At 36.6% G+C, this 25,396-nt stretch overlaps 2 protein-coding genes across 3 annotated transcripts in view; one reads left to right on the forward strand and one right to left on the reverse strand.

Moving 5' to 3' along the window:
• Positions 1-6,588, forward strand: part of SLC25A12 (solute carrier family 25 member 12) — a 52,444-nt gene extending 45,856 nt beyond the window's left edge. Inside the window, exons 14-18 of the mRNA XM_050900443.1 lie at positions 386-526; positions 2,520-2,658; positions 4,961-5,119; positions 5,311-5,401; positions 5,936-6,588. Coding sequence (XP_050756400.1) covers positions 386-526; positions 2,520-2,658; positions 4,961-5,119; positions 5,311-5,401; positions 5,936-6,128 — 723 coding nt within the window. The 3' untranslated portion in view covers positions 6,129-6,588. The remainder of the gene's footprint in view (positions 1-385; positions 527-2,519; positions 2,659-4,960; positions 5,120-5,310; positions 5,402-5,935) is intronic.
• Positions 6,589-9,323: 2,735 nt separating this feature from the next.
• DYNC1I2 (dynein cytoplasmic 1 intermediate chain 2) overlaps positions 9,324-25,396 on the reverse strand; it is a 29,092-nt gene continuing 13,019 nt past the window's right edge. For both annotated transcript variants that reach the window (XM_050900444.1, XM_050900445.1), the window contains 11 exons: positions 17,430-17,519; positions 17,000-17,162; positions 16,809-16,908; positions 16,143-16,268; positions 15,032-15,178; positions 14,586-14,699; positions 14,077-14,210; positions 12,927-13,071; positions 11,956-12,096; positions 10,816-10,941; positions 9,324-10,097 (listed from right to left, as the gene is read on the reverse strand). In XM_050900444.1, coding sequence (XP_050756401.1) covers positions 9,984-10,097; positions 10,816-10,941; positions 11,956-12,096; positions 12,927-13,071; positions 14,077-14,210; positions 14,586-14,699; positions 15,032-15,178; positions 16,143-16,268; positions 16,809-16,908; positions 17,000-17,162; positions 17,430-17,519 — 1,400 coding nt within the window. In that variant the 3' untranslated portion in view covers positions 9,324-9,983. The remainder of the gene's footprint in view (positions 10,098-10,815; positions 10,942-11,955; positions 12,097-12,926; positions 13,072-14,076; positions 14,211-14,585; positions 14,700-15,031; positions 15,179-16,142; positions 16,269-16,808; positions 16,909-16,999; positions 17,163-17,429; positions 17,520-25,396) is intronic.

Below are 25,396 nucleotides of genomic sequence, written 5' to 3' on the forward strand. Positions count from 1 at the left end.
TCTTTATATGTGTTTGATGCTCTAGTAGCAGAAATCTAATGATTATTTTAGTTTAGTATTTCATGTAATATCTAGTAGACTTTTAAACACAGCCACGACTTCTAGAAAGTGATGTCAAGGAGAAAAGCAGAGACAAACTGAATTAATCCACCTCTGTGGACTATAAACCTATAAATGTAAAAATTTATTTCATACAAACCCATGATTTCTGATTCGGGGCTTTTAACTTCCAGGCAGATGCTTTATTAAATGTTTCTCATATATTTTTACATGAGAATATCAGCCAATGCAGTGAGAAGTGAAGGCACTCAGCACCTTGCAAAAGTCAACCTGTCACCACATGCTCTAGTAACGCAATTTACTCTCTTTTTCTTTGTGTTTGCAGGCAGGAGCTTCCCAGGTCATCTTCACTAATCCTCTGGAGATTGTAAAGATTCGGTTGCAGGTAGCAGGAGAAATTACTACAGGACCCAGAGTCAGTGCCCTCTCTGTTATAAAAGATTTAGGCCTTCTTGGTCTTTATAAGGTATGTATTTCTGCTTTGAGTGGCTTCATTTTTTTATGTTTTATGCTAAACTTTTACATTGTTGAAATAAAAACTGTTAAAAACAAAGACATCTTTTGAATTTAAAACCAATCTCTTCCTGCAGGGCAGCCCCACAGTGGAAAACTGAAGAAAACCCACTTCTATATTAATGGCAGTAGGATACAAAAAAATACTCCCCCATTCTATCCTTTGGGCTTTTATGCCAAGCTACAGGGAGTCCTGTATTGCAGACCTGCTGGCTTCTGGCACTGATCATTTCATTTGGTGGGGTTTTGTGAAAAGTTTCTTTAGCTTTCCTTGTGTGTTTTTCTTACGTTTATTTTGAATCTCTGTTATCTCTATTGTTATCTTTGCAGCAGGATATTCTCTTTGTCTTAATAATTTGACAGCAGTGAAACAGTAGTGGAGTTTAGTAGGATTCAGATTTTGAAGAGGTTAAGTGGTGGGATTTGTCAATAACAAATTCCACTAAAAAAAAGCCCATACTGTACTGTACTTCAGCAGAATGCCAGTCAACAGATTCCTTCCCTGCAGGTATACTTACTACCATCATTACAGATCAGATGTAATGGAGCAGAAGCTATTAGTTTTCTTAAACAAGGAAGAGTATTTCTTCCTGTATCTCCTGCCAGTGCAAGGGGTAATACGTAAATTCAGCAGTTACATTAGCTGTGCACTTACAAAACATTGTTTTATGTGATTTGTCTATAGACCTGCAATAATACTATAAAAATGTGCAAATTTACTTTTAGAGCTGAAGTGTTTGTTTTGAATTTGGTAGATGAGATTCATGACCATTACATTTCCTAAAGATCACAGGTGTTCTGGTACATGAGACAAAATTACCATTTCTATTTGCAGTAATTAAACAATTGAGCTTACTGAAAATTCTGCTGTTCTTTAGAATTGCATTATCATTTGTGAATAACTGTAAGAACTCATTTTAGAGCATGAAGTATCTGCGTGAAAATAATTGAAGGAACGAGTTTCTCTTTATCAGGTCTTCTGCTTAAGCCACGTAGGGTTTGTAATGTGTGCTGTGTGTCAATACAACTACTGAGTGACTGACCTCAGGTGGGTCCATTGTGTGGAGGCTGCTGGCTTGGAGTATACCAGTTGGGTATTTAGGCAAGGAGTGGTGTTTTTGTAATGTGCATGCTTTCAGGGTATGCAAATGAGATTTTTTGACATATAAGGGCTTATTTCAGCTTTGTACAGAAGGAGTTATTTTAGTTGGTAACAGACTGATGACTGAAGTTGCTAAAAGAAGAATATTAGATACGTTTTATTATGAGTATTCCACTGTTTCTACAGCATGCAAAGTTCTGTTAAGGAACTCTTTAATGCCAGTTTGTGGCCAGGAGCTACTCCTTGCAGTATTATCATAGGCCGCTAGTCTTGTCTCCCCGTATCTTCCCCTTACTAAACGGCTCCCATTTTGCAGCGGTTTCCCTCTTTTTGCTAACCTTCCAGTGCAGCTTCTTCAGTCAACCAGATGACGATCAGTGGAGATCAGTATGAGGTCTTACAGTCCTGATGTTTTAGTAGTGCTTTTGTGTTTGGTGGAAAAAGTGGCATGCAAGGACATGTCTTGCTGTTTCCGTGGTTGTGGGTTGTTGTCAGCAAGACGTAAGGACAGACCTTTGTCACTTTCTTCATTGGGTTTGGACACATCATACGTAAAAGGTATCTATCCTAGGTTCTGATGTCAGGATTGATGTCACGTATTGCTTACTGAAATCAGACATGAACCTTGAATCTTCCTCATTCTAGAAACTTACTTTAGATGTGCTTTATTCTTTTTTCAAGTTCAACCCTACATCTTCTGTTTTCTGAGACATTTTATTTTCGGTGTTATTTACCTGGTAGATCAAAAGAGTTGGTACTGCTTGGGCTCAGGCTGCTTGCTGGATATCAATTTTAACCTTACTTACAAAATTTATTTGTATTATGTCTCTTTTCTGTGTGATAGGGTGCCAAAGCATGTTTCCTCAGAGACATTCCCTTTTCTGCAATCTACTTTCCTGTTTATGCTCATAGTAAACTGATGCTTGCTGATGAAAATGGCCATGTGGGAGGGCTTAATCTCCTTACGGCTGGAGCCATTGCAGGTAATTTTGCAGAATGTTTTCTAGAAGTATTTTTTTTCTTTTAGTGAGTAATATTTAATATTCATTCAGTAGCCCCATATAAAGGAAGGGTACTGTACCATTGTATCTGATGTAATCTAAATTTGATCACTGTTATCCTTAGTGGGAGGCGATGTAATTTTGATGAGAGCTAATTACATTTGCATAATGTGGATAAACAGCGTAATGCAGCTCAGCAACTTGTAGTCAAATTTGATCTGTCTGTCTCAATGGGGTTTTACTTGTTACTGTGCTCTCAGAGTTGAAGGCTAATTTGAATCTTTGATGAACATAAAATGAGAGATCATAAGAGGTAAGAAGAAAATGACTTACCTAGTTTTGGATTCCTGAATAACTGAGAACAAACTTTGTTCAAATGTAATTGCTAAAAATAGGGCGTTAGTTTGTAAAGAAGCTGAAGTTGAAGTATCATACTCTGAAATTTAAACTATTTTAAGGCTTCTCAAAAATGTTTAGTATAGAGTAAGCAGCTGTGATAAAAAGTTTTTACTAAATAGCAAGTGGTATAAAAATAGTAGATGTAGGAACTGTGGTGGTGGATATTTAAAAATGTGGATACAGATGGCCAGATTCTGCACTGCCAAGGATTAGATCACTAGGATGAAAACCAGGTATATCTGCAGCCTCTCAATCGTGAACGATTCGGTGTTGGAATCCGTGCAGTTTAGAAACATCGTTGGGCTGAACAGACCTTTTGTTACTTGTTACAGTCATAAGGAATCACTATATATACATCGGTCATGAGCCCTCTGTGTGTAAAGAGCAGTTTCCCATATTGGACTTGATACAGAGCTTGGCTGCACCTGCTCTTTGCCAGTTGGTATGTTCATCGTGCCAGAGGGAAGGGAGAGACCAGCTAGGAAACTAGTAACAGATTTGTAGCCCTGTTTATTCTCAAGTAATGCAGAGCTGCCAGGAATGGAAAATTATTTAGCTTACTGTACTCATACAAGCACATATAAATATTATTATTTAACTTGTATTTCATATAAGGACTCACTGTTTTTATTTTTAGATTGCAAACTTTACAGCTTCTCTTTATTTGTTTGATTAGTGTTTCTGGGTCACTCATACTAAGTGATGAAGCCTATTAAAAATGTGTGTAAATCTTGTAGGCCTAGTTTTATAGCATGTACAGGAATCTGCCTTTCTGAATTGCAAATTTCAAATTCCCGATTGCTCGATCTAATCCTGTTACGCATGCGCAGCAGGGAAGAATACAGTCTGAACTTATCTGCCTGTAAAGGAAAATCTGCATATGGTTGCTATTAGTGTATGCTTGTAGGCTTAACTACATTGCTTCTGTTTTCCTTTAAAACCTCCTGAATTGATCAGCGACACTTCAGAGTTTATGATCACCTATGCAGATCAATGACTTGTTAAATTTTTAATTCAATATTAATCAACTGTAAAAGTTCAACAAGTCAAAATCAATTTCAGAATTCTTAGTCAGAAGATGGTTCCTCTTTTTAAGAGGATGAAATTTTTACAGTACGCAGAAGTATTCAGAAATATCTCAGATCACACAGTTACATACTGTGTAACTTTCTCCTTTCCTTTGACTAGAAAGCTGAGAGTGGTGCCTTGGAAGTGGAGATTTGTTCTTCCATCACTGTTGGCTAATATCATGCTGTTGGTACTCAGCAGACTTGTAAAACACCTTCATTGTCCTCAGTCTTTTTATGGCTTGCCTATTGAAGTAAGCAGCATCTATTCTCCTGCAGAACGGTCCAAACAGCAGTACAGACATATTTCTGCGGCATATGTGTTTTAAGTAGTAGTTTTCTTATTAACATCTTTAACAAATGGATGTGTAGTATCCAAGTTCCCAAATCAATCATCTATGTAACTTGCAAAATGTTGTGGAGTATTAACAAATACAGTAAGGTTGCACAACTAATTTTTGTTATGGATATCTCTTAATACATATATAGCATACGTGTGAATTTAAAAATGCCTCTTTTATCTTTTTGAAACTACTGTTAATGACAGACCGCTAGAAGATGTTGAGAGAATTGCGGTTGATTGATAGTTTATTATTATTTTCTTTACTATCACTTAGAGCCTTTAAATTTAGAAGAAACTCAAAATGATTATACCAAGCACAACAGTTTATATTAGCATCGAGTGTAAGAACTTGCATTTTCAGTAATGTCTAATCCTTGCAAAAAATATTAAAGTTTGCAGTTGTATTTTTCAGTTAGAAGTGTTTCATCTTTTACAAGATTCTTTGTGCAAATTAAATGTGGTTTTCTTCTAAAAGGTGTGCCTGCTGCTTCTTTGGTAACCCCTGCTGATGTCATCAAGACAAGACTGCAAGTGGCAGCTCGCGCTGGTCAGACAACATACAGTGGAGTTATTGACTGCTTTGGAAAGATTCTAAGGGAAGAAGGCCCTTCGGCTTTTTGGAAGGGAGCTGGAGGTGAGAAATGCACTCTGAATATTAAGGCTGACCCCGAACCTGCAAATTAGCACTTGGTTTGTTAAGGACTCAAATTAGAGCAGTATTTACAAGGTCTGATTCTGAAAAACGTAACATCGTGTTAAAAATATTTAGCTTCTCCTGAGAAATTCTTTTCTTTGTTTGACACTGTGATTTGTAATATTTAACAGCTCGTGTGTTCAGATCTTCACCCCAGTTTGGTGTTACTTTGGTCACTTACGAACTTCTGCAGAGATGGTTTTATGTCGATTTTGGAGGCCTGTAAGTTAAATATTTGCTTTTTAGCTCACACAAAAAACCTGCCAAGTTAAAAAAAAACAAACAAAACTAACTTACTTTTTTCCATGCATGGGACCACTTAAACTTGGTGACTTTGAGCACCTGTACTTAAAATTGCAGTATGCAAAAAATCCCCCCCATCCTTCTATAACTGAGAAACTTGCATGCTACTTCTGAACAGATGAGGAGGTAAAGAGCCATTTCATATTTAGATACACTGATTTGTATTTCCATTGTAGCAAGATATTTTGTCCATTTTCCCCGGGTCACTGGAATTTAAAAGAATTTACAAAGCTACCAGTAAAAATGTAACTTCAGTTTTGGCCTTGATTTCCCGTTAAGTAGTGGTCTGAACTCAACTTTACTTGACCATAGAAGTGAATTAATTAAGGCAGCTTTAAGTCTTCCATACTCAGACAAAAGCCTTAAGTATTTAGATTTCGTACAGTTATTCAGGCTTAAGAAAACACTTTAAATAAAGGAGAGGCTTTTTTTTCTTTTTCTTTCTTCAAACAGCAAGCCTGCTGGATCAGAACCTACCCCAAAAACTCGAATTTCAGATCTTCCTCCGGTTAACCCTGAGCACATAGGTGGATACAGACTTGCTACAGCTACATTTGCTGGTATAGAAAATAAATTTGGTTTATATCTTCCAAAGTTTCGATCTCCTGGCATCACCTCAGCTCAAAAAGTAGCAGGTGAATCCTGAAAAGATGTTTCAACCTAACGAAGTGATGCAGTGGAAAAAGTTCACAAGAGTAGTACTGTATCTTTTCCAGTCAGCTGCATGTCGTTCTAGCTGAACTGAGCTTGCAAATCAAATTACTCCTTTCTAATATTAATACATACCTGCATTTATTTGTTTATTTGCACACAAGGAACTGATTGAAGCTGTGGTTCTATGCCTTGTTTTAACCAGTGGCATGAATCTGTAGCCTAGACTTCGCCTTGCACAGCTTGCATTTAATGTTACTGTACATATTGTACATCTTTGTACAGAGACATCATGGCATCTATACACATACATTTATATAATGGGTATTGCAGTTCAAAATAGTTTGAAATGTACAGAATGTTTTGAAGGTGTTTTGTTAACAATCATGACAATAAAATATTTAAAAACACTTAAGTCAGTTCACTACTTTGTGTTTACAGAAAAGTTGTCCAGTGTGATTTCCGCCCCCCTCCACAGATTACAGATCACAGATTAAAATTTAAAGATTAGATGCACCCATTTAATGAATGTACAGTACAGGACATAGCCTCTGACGGAATGCATTTCACTGCTAGTTACAGCAAAGGTATTAAAATGCAATATGCTGGCTTGTAAGTGTAAGAGAACACAGTAATTAGATGAGCACATACAATATTTTATTTTGCAGCACTACTTTGTAACAAGGAATTCCCTCGAAATACATGGTAATACTAAATGTGTAATAGATCTTACCTCTATGGTAGCATATTTAAAACACAATGAGATAGTTGCCAGTTATCAGCAGACTCAAGAATTTTTTACAGGATTTATTACTCGGAGTGCTTTTTTTTCCAGAACGGAAAACTTTTTATAGGAAAAAATTGAAGGCATTCTCTTTATTTCTAGATTGTTTTACCATTGAAAGATTATTCTGGGGAAAAAAGAGACTTACTGTTATATTCTTTTTACATGCAAACTTGATTGTTTAGACTTCCAGTTGAGTGGAATGCTAAGTAAAAGGAGAGGAGAAAGGAAAAGCTTGAACCGTTAACTGGCTTAATGTCTGCCAAAAGTTCATCTGGTGCAATTTTTAAATGCAAAACTGTCAGAGGAAATAAGAGAGTCTAAATTTCTACGGTCCTAAAGGAAAAGTAGTTATACTGCCCATACAGTCAGAGAAGAGAGGGGTGGGTTTCTAGCCTTGCTTACTGTAGTATGACGACCTCCAGTCTTTAGTTTTACGTGTTTCTTTCAGGGTTAAACATCCTGGAGTACAGTGTATCCCAGCTGTATAAGTTGATTTGACATTCTGTTATTTTCTTGCTCAGGTGAAAGCAGACCAAGATGAAGCATTTTAGTCAGCTTATGAAGAAATAGCTTCTTAAAAACTGAACACTACAAACACAGGCAAGCCCTCCTTCAGTTCTAGGCTCTAAGCAAGATGCAAAATCTTTTGGTGCTGAATAATATTTAGTGAGCTAGAGGTTACAACACATTGAACTTGGGAGTTTGGTCACTATTCTGCAATGTGCATATATATATAACCATTCTGCAATGTGCATATATATATAACCCCATTAGAAGGCTTCCTGTCTTTTTTTTTCCTGTTTGAAGAATTACCTGTTCTGTGCAGTTTTCTAGAGACAGGCTTCCCAGGAACTCTCCCTATCTATGTATTTTGTTCTGCACTTTTCTAATAGATACAAAAATGGCAGGCACCCACTGGCATTTAATCTTAGTCACAGCTTGTTGACTGACTTGATCAAGGCCTTAGGAGACTTTACAATGCAAGACAGCATTTGTATTTCTTACAGCTCCAAAACTGGACAGTGTGGCTCCCAGGATGATCATTTACAGTATCCAGCATCACTTTTGGTCTCTTAATGTTGCAGGTATGGGTTTTTGCAACAGTTTTAACCTGTACTCAACTATTTTGAGAGGGAGGAACACAAGCAGGAATGAATACAGAATAGTTCTGTTGAAAGTTATTGTTGAAATTACATAAAACTAATGCCATATGACCTATATGTTTATGCCACAATCCATTGAAAGAAAGCTTTATCTACTGGATTTATGAAAATATAAGTCTGTTACTTCTCACTTAATAATACATTTCCATCAATCTCAGTTAAAAAAAAAAAAAAACAAAAAACCCACACAAAACAAAAACCCAGCAAGACAACAGAACATTCTGCTCGTTAAGAATTCTTGTGCCCAAAGAGTAAAAATCATCACATGATGTGCCTGTTCTTTATACAGTTCACATGTTTCTCAACTGACCAGAGAGCTGCTCTCCTAAGGTTGAGGAAAACATACAAGGTAAATGTCAAACTGAACAGCATGACTTTGCATTGAAAAGAGGGGGGGACTTTCGACAAGCAACACCAATGAAAGCCTAAATAAATTTCACTTTCAAACCCACTGAAAAAGAGAACCTCCTGAAGACAGAACTGCTGTTACTGCTGCCTGTGTTTCTATGAGCTGCTTGTAACAGAACTGAGACAAGGAGAAATAGAAAACAAACTTAACGCACAAACAATGAAGAAACAATAAGAATACTTCTGGACATAAAGCTGATTAAGGAATATAACCCTGTTTCCTACTTTTAAGCATATAAAACAGCTCTTCTGGCAAAGCGATAAGCTTGTAGCAGATTAAGAATACCAGAAACAAACGAGAGTCCTAAGTTAAAGGCATCAATGCTGGTTTAGTGCCTAATCAGTACAAGTCGGAATATTTACTAAAAAAACCCCAAACCACAAGCAACACAACTCCCCCAACCCAAAACCAGTCTTGATGGGAAACTTTATAATGTCCTAAGAAAGATGTACTCAAAAAATTTAACCTTTAACAGAAATTCCAACCATTCTGTTTCAAGCCATTGAGAGGTTTTGTTTCAATAAAAAGGTTAAAAAAGCAATGAAAACATCTTTCTTTAACTTAATATGGAAAATTCGCAGCAAGTCTGTAGTTAACAGAATGCAAGTCATGATGCTATAGAAATTAAGTCAAAATCTAGTTCCTTATCCTTTGGAAAAGAAAAATTTGACAACAGTAGCCTTTTTCCTTTTGGCTGATTGCCATGGTAGGAAGTGGAGGTTGGGGGTAGAGAACAACTCTGTGATGCGTGTAGTAAAATGAAAGCAGCAGTTCCCAGGAACTTTCAAACTACTGAAGGGACACAGATTAGGGGTCAGGGCAGCTGACAAGTGCTCATATAATATTTATTTACGAATCAGTCTCATCTTTTAATGCACCAATTCAAACAAAAGAACTTGGTATTAAATATGTATTTCATTAATTCAGGTCCAATTACCAAATAAGTTTGGAACTACAGACAAATTTTATTCACATATATTTACCCACTACCAGAGTCTGAGGCTTATCTATATATAAACAATGAAACTTACTTGGAACATATGCATGCATTTCCATGGGTAATTTGAAGAGTTCAAATTAAAGAATGCTTCAGAGATTTACTACCTAATGAAAGTTAGTCTGTGTAATATAGAAAGTTTGGTTTAGAAACAGAACTTTTACTTTTCAGAAATAGATACTGTTACAAAGTTGAAATTTCAGAAGCCCTATAGCAGATTTACACCAGGTTAGTGTTTCAGCAAAAGAAGTTCCTTGCAAAGTCAAAGTTAACTGTATTAAAAGTTACACAAATCCAAGAATGTGCTTGTAATTTATATATAAAAAGTGACAATGCAAGATGTGATTTTCAGTGATCTTAATACATTTTCAAAGTCCATAGTTGAATCCATATAGTCCTCCCTTAAGCTATTATTTGAACTGACACATGCTTACACTTTTAAGATTTGTATCAAATCATTCACAAGTCTACCACTGCTGCCTGTTTTTAAAGATCTACGCCGGTATGCGGGTGGCAGCTTCCTCTTCCGCGTCAGCTCTGTTAGCATTTATTTCTGCCAGTGTTCGACCAAATCGAGTCCACTCATCACTGCGAGGAATGGCAATTTGCTGTTGACAAGGAGAACATTATTTAAACCTACTGATAAATAAAAACTGAGCTCATTTTGAACAGCAGAGTGCTTAAGTAATGTTCAGAAGAGGTTCCAATAGAAAAGCGTACCTTTATTTAGTATAACTTTTAAAATAGTCTGAACATGAAAAGCTCTAACTAATAAAGGAAGCAGAATTTGAGAATCCTGTATTTAAGTATGCAATGATACTATTACAAGCTTGCATGATACGTCTCCATCTGTGAGACTGCCTGCAAAGGGGAATACTAATGCCGTATCCTCATCCCATCAATTGGTTACGTACTACTGCAGTACACATCATTGCAATAGCAACAGCTTCCCTGTAGGAACGAAGTCTGGACTGCCTCACTGCAAAATTTTTTGTTCAGTACTTCTCAAGCTGTGGTCAGAATTCACATGCGCCACAGTTACAAAGAAGATAAAATCTCTACAAACAAACCCATTAATTCTTTCATCTTATTTCACCAGCCTTACAATAACATTTTTACTTTTTGATTGGCTGCCAGATAGCATGCTAAAAAGTTATGCTAGAATACCTGAAATAGACATAAAAAGGAAACACTAATTTGAAAATAAAAAATTAAACCTTATTCCTCTAATCACAGGGGAAAAAAGTTAAGAGCAAGTTGCTAAATAAAAGTCAAAGAAGCTCGAGTGTTTTGTAATGTACTTTGCACAATACATTGCATACATACCTCTCCCACGTCATATATAACTATTTGTCCCTCTGAATCACCTACAGCAATCTCCCTCCCAGAATGCGTCCATCTCACACGGTTCAGAGCAGGATTGCCCTCCACAGTAATGCTTGCAGTTGGCACCTGTATCCATTTAAAACACATTGCTAAAAATGCATGAGGATTCCATAAGCTATAGGTTACAGAACACACTTAGTCCCTCAGTGTTGTATCAAAAGAAGTGCCCAACGTTTCAACTGAGGCAGAGTACGCAGATCTCAAAGTCTCTCGGTGGCCTTAAGCTATCACCAGTGACATGACCAAAACAAACACATCTTCTGTCCCTTGGCCAAAGTACAGACACCCTCTATCAAAAAGCACATCTGCACTCTTGTCACACGACAGGAGGCACAGACATGCATTCAGTCAGACAGCAAGGAGGAGCCCTGGGATCTCAAAGATTATGACAGAGGGCAGGGATGAAATCAGCTGCTTTGGCAGGTCAAATCCTGTCCAAAGGCTAGAACTGGCGAATTCCAATTTGAAGCCATAGGCTGGCATATGGTCCTACAGAACTGCTCGCTCTTCTATATGCGGTTTTAAGAAAGTGAAATTTAAGTACTGAATATCTGTCAGGTTTTTCCTCTCACCTACCTCCAACAAGTTTAAGTCTCGGAAAAGATTTATACTAAGTTTGTAACTCACAGCAGAAAACCCAAACATTCAATTCTTTAAGTTTAGAAACACATTACAATTTCACTGCAGTATTACTATGGCAATAGTAATATGGCAACAGGAACAACAGTGGTTTGTGGGTAACAGGTTTGTTCACGCTGTTAAGCTATAGGCTGCTGAGGCCATATTGGGGGAGGTCTAGAATCACTTTCACAACATGGATCAGTGTTACACCAACAGATGTTTTGCGCTCGTTACAGGTAGAACAATTTAATTACTGCTGTTATTCATTATGAGGAGTCATTTGAGTTACAACCCCGTAATCAAAGAATGCTATCTATTACACAGAAACTACTGGAACTACAGAATATTTAAGAACAACAACAAAAACCCAAACAAAAATGCTATGGTAAACTAACATTTTTTTCCGAAGTGTACAAACACTTTTCCAGCTACATTTGACTGTTAACCTGACCGCCTCACCTCAGTATCATTGTTGAGATTCCACAGGTCAAGTCTGCCCATCCCATCCACACAGGCAAACAAGGCAGGGTGAGTTGGAGACCACATCACATCATAAACATAATCTGAGTTGTCTTCAAAGGAGTAGAGAGGTTTGTTATTCTGAAAAAAGCAAACATAACAATGCAATACCCAAACTCTGCACTTCAAAATTATAAAGCTAACAGGTAAAGCAAAATATAGAACTTCGCAACAGCATTATCAGCAATAACTAAAAAGTGATTCACATTTTGACTTACTTTTAAAAAATGCCTCTGCAAAAAGCAGCCAAAAATTAATGCTATTATTAAAGGGATGCTTTCCAAAGCATGCAGCCTTTTTGCTGGCTGCTACTATAAAACAATCAGTAGCAAGCCAATATTGTAAGAGGTTCTAAATTTAATGCATTAAGAATCTTGTAAATCAAGCCAATGATAATTCAGTGACAGCACTTCAGACTATTAGTGGGAGATTCTAACTCTGCTTCCTCTGCTTTGCATTCCTCAAGGCATCAAACTAACAGAGAAAGAGGTAGTTCTGGCAACGGGAATGATAGATATTTCAACTGTGAGCCTCGTGGAGTTTAACCGACATCAGTTTTGGTGCTGTCCCTTAGTCCTCCACAAAATTGTAGCAAAACATTTGCCTTATGCATAATACGAAGTAACTCATTTTACAAAATGATATACATTTGATTACATTGTAATCGTTGATAACGAAGGGCAAAAGGATGAACAGAATGGATCAGAGGTATACAAATGATGTACAATCTGAAAGCAAAGCTTTATGTTGTTAACTATAGTTTTGTTCATCAGCTGTCTCCTCATTGCAGGACTGCTGCTAGGAACCTAGAGAGCTTCACAGGATCTGACTTCAGTTTCTTAAGTAGCTTACATTATAGCACCACCTTGTGTCAAGGACTACGAAGAAAACCACTGAACTATCTAAGTTACCTTAGTTGTCCAAAGCTTTACTGTCCAGTCAAAAGAAGAGGTGACAAAAAGATGTGAGAAGTCTACAGGTCCAACTGCTGCATGGCAGTTGATACCTGTGATTGGTCCCTGGTGTCCTTCAAACATCTCACTGATTCCAGCTTTGCTGTTTTAGAATATATAACCAAGGTTAATTTATCTGGAAACCATACATCTGCAGACAGAGATAGCACTGAAATGCAATTTAAATATAGCCACAAGAAGATTTTGCTGCTTTGTATGGATGTTACCCCACTGCAAAAGGCTTCATCACAACAGGATCACAGAAGGCCAGGCTTGAATATGGACCTTAACTTCAACATCTACTTTCTGCTAACCTTAAGTGCCAAAGTGTACCACAGGGAGAAGAGACTCATTCAGCAGGTACCAGTCCACACATTTAACTACATTGTTCTACAAGCAATAGCTAAAACTTCCATTCATACAAAGAACAAAATCCAGTCCTCAGGAATGAGCATAAAACTTGCACTGACTTAAGAGAAGTTGCATGTATCTTATGGACGCAGCGTTCAGACATAAAACAGTAACGATATATCCCTAATAGCCTCCTATCAGAAACGATGAAAAAGAAGGGGAGAGCAGATGGGAAGGATGTTACACAAGTGTGATACAATTTTGGGTATTTTGGAACCAAAAAGCTGTGCAGCAAGGGTGATGTGTATTTGAGATGAAACCTGGACACTCAATTATATTTAAGAAAGCAATTGATAAGATACAGTCAGACAATTTCAAAATAGATTGAACAGCAGGAGAAAAGCTAGCCAATTTAAGATTTGTGCGTGATGTTACTGTACAATTATCTACAGAACCGATACAAAGTTTGGAATGTTCTGCTACAATTCAAATGAATAAAACCGCAGTGACCTACGCTGCCCTCATCAACACAAACAACTCCTAGTCACTGAAGGCAGCATAGTACCAATTCAATATTCCAAGTTCTTCTGTTTTTAATGAAGCTCTTCCTCAGGAAAAAGTACGCACTGAAATGCACATACAGCTACTTTGAACTCCTTCAAGACAAAGGAGTAAATAATTTTAGGAGTGTAAAGCATGCAGGGACTCATCCTTTCACTATTTTTATTTCCTTTGAATAATTAAAGTTTGTATTCACCTGCCATGACGGCATGCAGTGTACACTGAGCCTTCTTCACTGCCAACAACGAAGTTGTTGACATCTCCAATAGGGAAGGACATGCAGGTAACAGCCACAGCCTTGGACTGTTTGTGAACCAGCTCCATGCTATCCTGTAGTGAAAATATCAGCAACTTACTTTAAAAAAAAAAAAAAAAAATTGAAATATTAACATCTACAAAGTCATTTAGATTTCTCAATAGGAGGTGTTTTTTTTGTTTTACTTGTAGAGAATTGGGCAGGAATAAGAGTTATTTCTTGTTAAAATTGCGTTCACCACTAACTTAAGTGCAACAAAAATATACAAAAGGATCAACAGACAATATTTGATTCCACAGGTGGGGAAATATTTTATCTAATACCTATCAAGCTACCTTAAGTATAATTCTGTGTTTTGGGAAAATGTTTATTAACGCTTTTTAGATTCGTTAAGTTTTTACAAAATGTTCATCTGGAATACATACTATATATATCCAAAGTTATCTTACCTGCGGTTGGGAAAGCATGTCCAGACTCCAAGAGCATATTTTCCCATCAGTTGAGATACTAATCAAATTATGAGCATTCTGGGTCCCAACAACATTTACACAGTACACTGGGTGCTAAGAAATGTAAAATACTAATCAGAAAAAGGAATTTCCAAGTAACAACCAATTCTGGTATAATTAAATATGCAGTAAAATATACAACTTCACCATTTAACAAAGCATAAAAGATTGATCACAGTACAGTACAAAGAATACTCCCCTATAAAACTGATACTTGTTTATCTGACACTTTGATTTTTATGAATAGCCTGGTTCTTCAGTGATAGCATTGGCAAAATATGGACATAAACATTTAAGCATTATCAATCAAGTGTGCTGGACAGAGTTTCCTAGAGGTTAAATACATCTCAACAGGGAACAGTCCTTGAAGATATTTCACCCCCTACCGTGTGAGCAGCAGCTGAAAGTGGAGTTCTCTGCACTGGGGTTCTCTTATTGCTGCGATTATCCCAGAGCACTATTTGGCCTGAGTACGTGCCACCAACCACCAGATTGGGATGAAATTTTGCAAATGTAGCTGACATCACTGCTGACTGAAAGGAAAAAAAAAACCAAACCAACAAAATACACGAAAAACTATCATTCAATGATGCTATGTCTAAAACTAAAGAAAATGGGACCAAATATCAGAGGAAGTTCTTTGCCTAGATTTATTCGGTACGCTATTTCACTGTCCAATTACTTAAGGATTCACAAACCCTTTGTGAACCCCCAACTGTCTTTTAGTTTTAATTTGTATTCATAAAATGAAGTTTTCCTCCTCTTTTCTTTCATATATATACATTTGTATTCCTCCTAGCATAGTTTGTTAGGAAGGGAAGGCCCAGTAATGCACAAGACTTTAATAGTGTTTTGCCACATTCTGTGGTCATTTTCTTAGAAAATGTACAAACCTGTTCTGATACCATAAAGTTACTTTTGCAATCTGGGCTTTGACAGTAATCTGACAACACGAGATTAAATTTTGATTCAACTATGTAATTTTTCAGAATTACAGCATTTTGAAAATAAAGTGGCTATCCCAGGCTTGGCATAATGGAAGAGATTTGCATGTTTTTATCTTTCAGAAAACTACTAGAAAACCTCCATCTGCCTTTTTCTTGATGCATATGTTTCTAGTTTTCATCCTTGCTCCATCTCCTCAGGCTATCTTCATTTTATTTAGTAAACTAAGCTCTAGTAGTATACAATCCCACTCAATCCCTTTACATACAAAGCATGTGGTTCAACCATTAGACAAGAAGGTTTTTTGGTTTTTAAATAAATTAAAATAAGAAAATGAGTTCTGAAACAAGACTGAATTCTGAATGATGTCAGAAATTCTGAAACAAAATAACATTTCTGAACTGAAATCTCTAGCTATCAACATCTGTTTGCAAATACATGTGGTTAAAGTGAATGCCAGCCCAGCGAAATCATTATGTTAAGAAGCATAAGGAAGGTACTTGTTCAAGTTCATCAACATAAAATCTTTAGCCTCCTGAGACAGAATCATACCTGGCAGTGAAAGACATACTCTGGGGTAGTTTTCTTGTACTTCATATTCCATACAAGGGCCACCCCATCGGGCTCATGAGGTGCATCCTCATTGTTGTTGTAAGAGGCTACAAGTAATTCTGGGTACTGTACAATAAGTGAAAAAGACTCAAAGTAAGCAAGATGACTAGCTAACGGCCCAGGCAATCCTAGAATCTTTGTTTCCTTTCACCAAAATAGGATCAAAAAACCCACCAAAAAACAGAAGCCACCTTACATTATATATAAATGAGAAATTGTCAGTTAAAGCTGTAATTGTTTCAAATTTAGCTCATAAAACAGCATTAACATACACATTACAGTCTTGTTCTGTCTTTCATCATAACTTGCTTTTAAATGTAAAAACCAGTACTTTTAAGTGAGCTTTTTTTAGTGAAGCTAACAGTTACCTCTACAAAGTAGTCCATAAACCAGAAACAAACATGCCAAAGACTTTCTTCATAATACAAACCTTTTGCTACTTTTCACAAAAGATTAACAGCTCTGTTTACTTTTTGCAAACTATGGAGCATGTAAGGAACACATTTAGAAATACAGCCTGAATCAACTGTACTTATAGAAGGGTCAAGCGCATAGAACTAGAAGAATTTACAAAGATAACAGCTTAATGTAAGCATTGTTTTTTACCTGAGATGACCAGTCCAAACAACTGACAACACGATGCTTTGACCAACGTTCATCAAAAAACTGCCTATTTAAGGACAGTTTTGCTCCTGCTTGAATCTCTCTATAAAGGCAATTAGCAGATATTAATCGTAGATCACTTTTTCATTACAAATATTGCACATTCACAGTAAAGCATTCAACGTGCACGTTACCCTTCTTTGTCTTCTAAGTCTCTTCCACTGTAGTCAAAGAAAATGTTGATTTGCTCAGAAAGGGCTCTTTCGACAATCCTTGTGGAGTGGTCAAAGAAACTTAAAAATTCTTCAGAATGCAAAATTTGTTGTTTTTCCTCTTCTGTAAGTTCATGAGGGGCAGCTGGAAAAGAATTATACATACATTCTCTGGACTGCATACTTTCACCAATTCTTTCCAAGAAAGAAAAAGAGAGTATTTATCATGATGTTGGAAAATTTGTTTCCTAACATCCTTAGATTTTAAATACATTTTTACATTTTATATTTTGCTAACTGATTGTTAAAATGTAAATCAAATTAATTTCAACTTAATGGAAAGAAAAGAAGTTAAAAATGTATTGATGTCTTTCTTTACAGCACACTCAGAATGTCTTGAGGTGAACTGTACCTTCTTCCTCCTCCTCTTTTTTTAAGGTTTTTTCTTCCTCAGGTTCAACTAACGGTTTTGGTGCAACCACATCATCTTCATCTTCCTCATCTAAGGAGAAACATTATGGTGAGACTGTCAATGTTTTTAAAGAGGAACAGTAATATTCCATATGAATCTCAAATAAACTGATGTAAAATGGTATCATTTAGCTTAAAATGGTTATATTTGTAAAATGTAGTCCCCAGGATAACATTATCTCAAACCAAAAGATCATTGGAACACTGTCTACACCTGGATTTTAGTTGCACTAAATTATGTAGTTGTATAAACTGACATAAGACACATAAGAAATTGTAAAGAATCCAAAGTGGAAATCTCTGTTACAAGCATTTATGATTCTACACAAAACCATGTGGTGGATGTATGTTCTGTGTAACATATTGACACATTAATGCTCCAGAATAAAGAAAAATCAAATGTCTAAAATAGTCTACAGAGCAGCTGCTTACTTGTGATCTGAAACCATCAGAGTCTAATGGGTCTTCACATGGCATGAAGATGGCTTACATTAGCTTTCAGGTTGCTATTCTGAGAGGCAAATTTTGCTAAAGATAATAGCAGGGAGATTACATTTTTTCTGTCATTCTAAATGCAAGTCTCATTATCTGTATCATGTTTGGCAATGAGAACTTTACAGCAAAATGTGTTTTCCCTAATTGCAATGTTAATGTTCGGGAATACTGACAAGGTTTACAGCACTTTCTGCATTTCTAGATTTTATTCTTTGAATACTGTAAACCAGAAAATAACTTTAAATTACTTAGTGTTGTGGAATATGCACTTCCTGGCTTTTCTTCATCCACCTTCTAGAATAAGCTTCTGAAAAGACTATTTTTATTGGTTAAACAGTTATGTCATCTGTTTACAAGGGAACGGCAGCAGGAGTCTGCTGCATGCCTCATCACAAGTAATGAGACAGTATTCAACAGGGACTAGGCTTGCTTGTTGCAGCCATCTCCCTGACCCATGTTCAAAGTTATCTAACAAAAAAAAAAAAAAAGTAAAAAAAATTCTACATGCAAGCACACAAAAAAAAGTGGGGGGGAGGGGGAAAGGTGGTCAAGGGATGGGGACCAGCTGCCAAGCCATGGTCCCAGCAGCTAGGCCAGCTGACTAGATAGCAACAACCAGATGGTACTGCTAGGATTGTCTCTCTGCTATGAGCTGGCAATGGGATGGCACAACATTTTTCTGCCTGACTGCTTCCAATCATGTCTTTCCCCAATGGCAAGCCTGTGCAATTACCAGCACTCCAGGAGGTCTACAGACAAGCCTTTACCCTGCAAACAAAATACAGCTTGTAGGCCATACCAGCTGCCAAACCACACACATAGTGATAGGTTTAAAGAGGTCTGAAAATCTTTCTAACTCCATAGTATAGGCAATAAAAATATAACTGTACCTGCAGGAAAGAAAGCTTTAAATGACACTATATAATGCACACAATAATACAAACTCCAACTTAATCAAAATGATAATGACGTATGCCAATCCTACATTACTTGAAATTGAGCGATTTTTACGTTCTGACAAGTTTACAGAACTAGGATAAATGGCATGAATGATTTCAATATATGCTCATACTTTTGAACCAAATGGTGAAGGTTAAAATCTTTCCTTTCAAGGGCCTCAATCAGCCACAAAGGAAAACAGTAATCACTGTCTTTTCAGCCAGCCCAACCGCATTTGTCAGCCCTTTCTCCGTCAATGCAGCCAGAGCAATCAACCTGCCAAACATTCAGAATGGAAAAACAATCTGAAAATACAGGGTATAATGCACCTGCCAGTGAAAATGGCCATTTCAAGAAAAGCTAGTGATCTCAGTGACCCTGCTGAGGAGGCGGTGGTGCAAAGGGGAAAGAACGCGTAAAAGAATTCTTAGTGATCTCCACTCTCTTGCACATTGACACTTCCTTACAAAGCATGCCAATTACAGCTTTTGTGCTACTTAAAAAAAAATGAAAGCTTTTTTGGGCAAAATAATCACGCAGAGAATCAGAAAGACACTGCTCCTTTTTAGATGGATTCGCATGTACAGCGGACTAGTAATCTGAAAACTGTATAACTTGTAGCAATTCTAAAGAATGGAATTCTTAATGTCAAATCACTATAGGTGTGAACACTGATTAATTAAAAAATGTAATACGAGTTAACACACATGATTTTGAGAACAACAAATACAGGACCACATATTCACATTACAGCCACTTGGATAAAAATCCCCCTCTTCTTTGCCCTGCCAATCAATCTTGAAGATTTAAATGATGCCTTCAAATTTAGAAATTTGGTTTTGGCTCACCCTGGATACATTATTCTAGCTTTGAAAGTCCCAAATTAGAAATTTCAGCCCAACCCCCCATTAGTCATACTACACTGATTCTAAGTACCATTTTCAGTGACAGGAGTCAAATTCTTGTCAAATGCAGATGGTCAACCCCTTAGTGCTAAGTGACCTTCTAATCTACATATTTTATTCAAAAGATCATATAGTTGATTGCTCCTGCCTTTTAATGTTTGAAACATAAATGGCATATATTATACAGAGATCTAAATTCCTTCATAGTACTTTCACTGCATACAGCCAGCTGATATTACTGCATTTAAATGCAGGATACAGCACTTATTTTAATATTCTCAAAGTATCAGACTTGAAATTGAACATGTCATCTCACTGTGATTTATCTGTAACTACATAAATCTAAAACCTTCTCTCTAAAGAAAAGTCATATGCAAACTTTCTCATTAGGGGATCTGGAGAAAAAAAAACACAAAACAAAAACCCACCACATATACAAGTTCTTAACCTCATTATCTGAAATTAGGATGCTTTCTCACAGAAGTTTACAATCAAAAAAGGCAGTATGAAGCTGTTGGACAACAAAAGAGGTAAATTTGTTTTAATTACTTCTCCTGTGTCTCCTTTATCTTGAATTTATTTAATAACAGGCCAGGTGCTGGTATTTGCAAGGAATTGGCATAACAATAATATATTACCCAGCAAACACTGAAAGATTGGACATCCTATTTCTGAAAAAAGTTCCACATCTATTAAGTCAAGAACCCACGATACAGTGGTGTACTGCATTTATTTCAAGTTAGCTATGCAAGTTTGGAAAACTTAAAGGCACTGCCTAACTTCATCCTCCTCATTCATTATTGACTGTACCTACTGGCATTTTATGCCACTTCAATTGTCAGTATACCAAACACAATTTCGCATTTTAAAAAAGGCTGCTAAGACTTAGAAAAGTCGTAGGCCCGTGAAGACAGGAAATGGGACTCTATGTCACATCAACATATTGATGAATATTCATTATAATATGCTAAGTGCTTAACTCCATGTTATTTCTGACAGGCGAACAGGGAATCTAAGGTTACAAACTGAGCAGTAAAGATTGCATTAAAATAGCAGCTACTTTAATAGCGACAAATTTCTTGTCAATGAATGCTAAAAACAGGTTTAATGAACCACTGAATTTTTACTTTAAGTTAACATCAAAATTGTGATATATTTTGGCAAGACAGAAAGAAAAGCAGTGCTGTAAATTAGGCTGCACCTAGCAATAACACTATAGAGTGAAGTTCCAGTTGTCTGAGTAATCTGTTGCTGCAGAGTAGGTTAATCAAAGTTAAATCATCTGTGAAATGGGTGGCTTTTGTTAAGCCGAATGTCTTGATATCAAGTTTTCCCATCTATATTTCACTGTACGTTTAAGGCATGTACAGGATAATATATGAATGTATAAAGGTCCATTCTTTCTTTTTAAAATACTAAAATGTAAAAATGCTACATTCACTGTAACAGCATCCAAGAAGCCAATCCTATACACCAAATTGTTATTACTCTGCTTAAGTCAGAATTAAAAGGACAAAAATGCTTAATATTTTCATTCAGTGTCTTGGAGACTTTACCAGACAGTAATTCCTCAAAGAGCAGAGCTAATGCAATCATAGCGTCTGCAGTTAGTTGTGATTGCACACACACAATATTGTACAGCAGCACTAAATAACAAGTATCCCATTAGCCCAGGGAAAGCCTTAATTGTGAGCGCTGAGCAGAATCATATTCCCCTATATGCCTGTCTTTCTTTGGATTAACTACTTCAAGGAGTCATAACACATCTTTATTGGGCATACTGGTGACTCATTTCTTTCCACACGAATTTGAACAATATGTTAGCAAATCACAAAGGAAGAGATCAAACAGTATAGTAGAGAGCAGTGTAGCAAGAAGTACAGATAAGAAAAAAATTTAGCACCAATGATTACAGTACTCTGCGTGGTGGCCAACATGGAGCCTGCAAAACATTAAGACATATACCAGAGTTCACATCTGAATTGCATCTCTCTTGCTGAAACTGCTTCTGCTGCCTGCTAGAAAGAAATGAGTGTATGAAGGGAACACAATTTCAAATATATTTTCAGAAAGCAGATCTGAAAATCTGCTGCCTGATAGAGCATGCCAAGTAGAGGCTAAATAACAACCCTAATAACCAATTGACCACACAAACTAAAAAACTTGTCCACCAAAATTGGACAATGAGGGAAGCAGGCAGTGTTATGCACAGCATCATGGGAAGTGAGAAATGGATTTCTTGAGGAAAGAGCAGCAGCGGGTTACACCCATCATACGAAAAGCCCATAAAACAAGTATTGCAGATTTACCTTCTAAGTCTCCTTTGCATGTGGGCACCTTCCTATAAGAACTGCGAAACATGTTTATTAACTTCAATTAATGGGGAAATTTAATATTCCATACCGTTCAGACTACAGTGAATGATTTCCTGTGGCAAAATACTTAGCACTTTAAAGATGACTCAATCTCTAATCATAGAGTGAAACTGATTTCTAGGAGAGATCCTGATTTTATTGTTTTACAGTATTATAAAAAGAATCAATCCTCCTAAGACAGGCAGTTTCTCAAATACTTTGAGGTCATAATAAATCAACATATTAGTACTGCAATAAAATAATGGAAGTTGTGAGAACTGTTAGCACACTAAACGCCTCCACCTCCTAAGGAGGTGTCACATTTCAAAATTAAGAGCCAGGCATTGTATAAGAGAAAGACAAGGCTATCTACTATTTTGGATACAACACTTCAAAGGGGTGGGGGTGAAGAAATGTGGAAAAGTCATAACTCCAGCAGTGATACTTTTTGTCTTAGCATAAAGAGGCTATAGCGCCACTAGCACTGAGGTCACATTCTAGCTCTAGCATCTAGGGCTGCATAGCAAACTGGTCATTCTTTCATTACAAATGGAGAGGATCACTGGCTCAGAACAGTTGCAGCGAAGAAGTCTTGTATCTGCAAGATAGTGGGGGGGAGTTACTTCATATTTGAATATTGTCTAGAATGGTGCAACATGTCTGCAATATATAGAAGCATGAACAATAATATTTATATTTAACTTAGTCTACCTCCCTTCTCTAACTATGGAATTTTCCTGTTTTGGATTTCTCAACTACTGAATGCAGTCTTTTCTATCAACTTCTGAGATAAGCGACCTTCACATTTTAAAACTAGAACTGCTCAGGTGAAAGGCACTCATTATTTAAATTTAACTGTTTGTTACACTGAATCCAAAACGGGCATCTCTGAAGGCCAGCTTTAAGTTGAGGACATGAAATCTCCCCTATGTAACTCACTTCGTGTTGCCATAAATATTTCCATGACAATTAGGAACTGTTTTAGTTTAAAACTAGTTTACTGCTACTTCCTATCTGTCTCACCAGACAGATTGGTTGTAGTTTGAATGTTTCCCAATTCAGCTTACAATATAACTACACAACCATTGTGGCACACAGAAGTCCGAAGAGGACTGTTTTTTTAGTTTGGTGTTTTGTTGTGGTGTTTTGGTTTTTTCCCCCCAAAATCAGTGTTAGCACAATTCAACCTACAGCACAAGTAGACCTAAACCTGCAGAATGACTGCACAGCATATCTAATAAAACTGCTCGTATTTTCCTTTGTTCAAAAACACAGCTCTAATAACATTTTAAAATCTCAAGATAGGATAATTAAGAAAGGTCCAGTCCATTTTATAAGAATGTGGGAACACTGGATCTAACCTAGCTGAGATGTAACTTGTTGCTGTATAAGGGAGCTACTGAAAATTACTTGTATGTGTAAATTCAGTTGCAAGCTCAACCTTCGAGTGTACTTTGTAACATTATCTTTAGTTTACAGTATACTCACTAAAATAAATAAAAACCACAACTCAGATTGTGAGAAGAAATAAGAATCAATGAGGTACAGTCTATCTAATCCTAATTTATCTAGTTGTACTCTGAAAGTTCAGCATATTGCTTTTATCAATTGTTTTAAAGACTTCAAAATTTTCTTCCCATAATCAAAATCTCTCACCTAGTGACTCCCTTTTTTTTTTTGGAGGCAGCATTTTTTTTTTTTTTTTAAACTTATGTCCTATTTCAGATGTCATCGTAAATTGTGAACATTGAGCTTAATTATGAATGTATTTAGACAGACCTTAAAAAGATCCTTGACACTGAAATGATGAAAAAAGCATCTGTAAGTGACTTTTGTGAAGTACACATACATAAAATAACAATGATGGCCCTCAAGAAGACAGTGTTATTTTTAAGGTGGAATGGATCAGGAGACAACATCTGTATTGAGAGAGCTTTCTGGTAAATGCAGAAACACAGATGACCCATCTTTCCAACTCCACTACAGTAAACCTCAACTACAGCCTATCCACTGAGTGTGAAACTAAGATCATACAATCCCAGGCAATTTCCACTGACAGCCAGCAGCAGAAGTAAAACTCTTCAAGCACATAAACTATGAATTAAGTCTTCAGATTCCATGGACCTGACAGAGAGGAGGAAAAAAACCTGAGGGATCAGAGAAAGGAAAAGGTAAGGGCATGGGAGAAATGAAAGCAGGAAAACCTCAAACGCCTATCTGTGCAGGGATACAGATAAAACAAAGAATGGTAAAGAAATGCAGTTAGAGAAAAAGCACATCCTCTATTATTCTGGCTCACTGAATAATGAAGTTTGAAAGATCTGGTTTGTGTTCTGAAGACACACCGATCCCTTATGCTGGAGATCCAGAGATAAGAAGGGAAGAAACTTCTCAACACAAATAATTGTTGCAATTTACTTCCTTTCTTTTCCCTCTCCTTTCCCCCCCACTTAAACTCATTCACAGTGTCATTTGCATCTAGTTAAACTTGCCAAAGTGACTTCAAGACACACTCCAGACAAGAGCGGCATATTGATGTAGACTGGAGCAACAACAACTCTGCACCACTTGTATTACACTTTACACCATATAATTTGTATTACACTTTCAGGTAAATGACACAGTTTCTGGAAACACCAGCATAAGATTTCAGTTAGGTATTCTCTTCATGTTTCAAAAAGTGCTTTTATCTCCTTGTATAAACACCCAAAAGTTCACATACCAAAGAGCAGGAAAATGCAAAACTATGAATGTAAAATTAGGTCCTAAAATTGCTAGCAAAGACACATACTCGAAGTCAGTCATATTAAACAACTAAGAGATTTTGTTGTAGAACTACATACAAACTAGGTCAAGATTAGTATTTTCATTTGCAGCTAAATTCAAGTGTTTCAACATTGAAAAGCAAATTTATTAGCCAACTATGTTTTCTTTGGAAAAATTTCTTTTCTGAAAAGCAAACAAGTAATGACTGAAAGAAAGCATACGTTCAATTGCTGAGAACAGAAACTAGACAGGTTAATAAAGAAATTACTTCCTTCTTTTAAAACTCAATGTATAAGCTCCAGCTAAAAAAAAAAAATTCTTAAAAAGTGTGGGGGGTTAATTGCTAAGTTCGTTGTAAGGATACACAGCCTTCAAGTAAGTTGTGTGTGGACTCTTAGGTGTCATAAATGCAAGATATATCCCACTTTTATTTATCAGTTGTCAGCTAA

The sequence above is a fragment of the Gymnogyps californianus genome, chromosome 7 (genome assembly GCF_018139145.2).
Source record: "Gymnogyps californianus isolate 813 chromosome 7, ASM1813914v2, whole genome shotgun sequence".
NCBI lineage: Eukaryota > Metazoa > Chordata > Aves > Accipitriformes > Cathartidae > Gymnogyps > Gymnogyps californianus.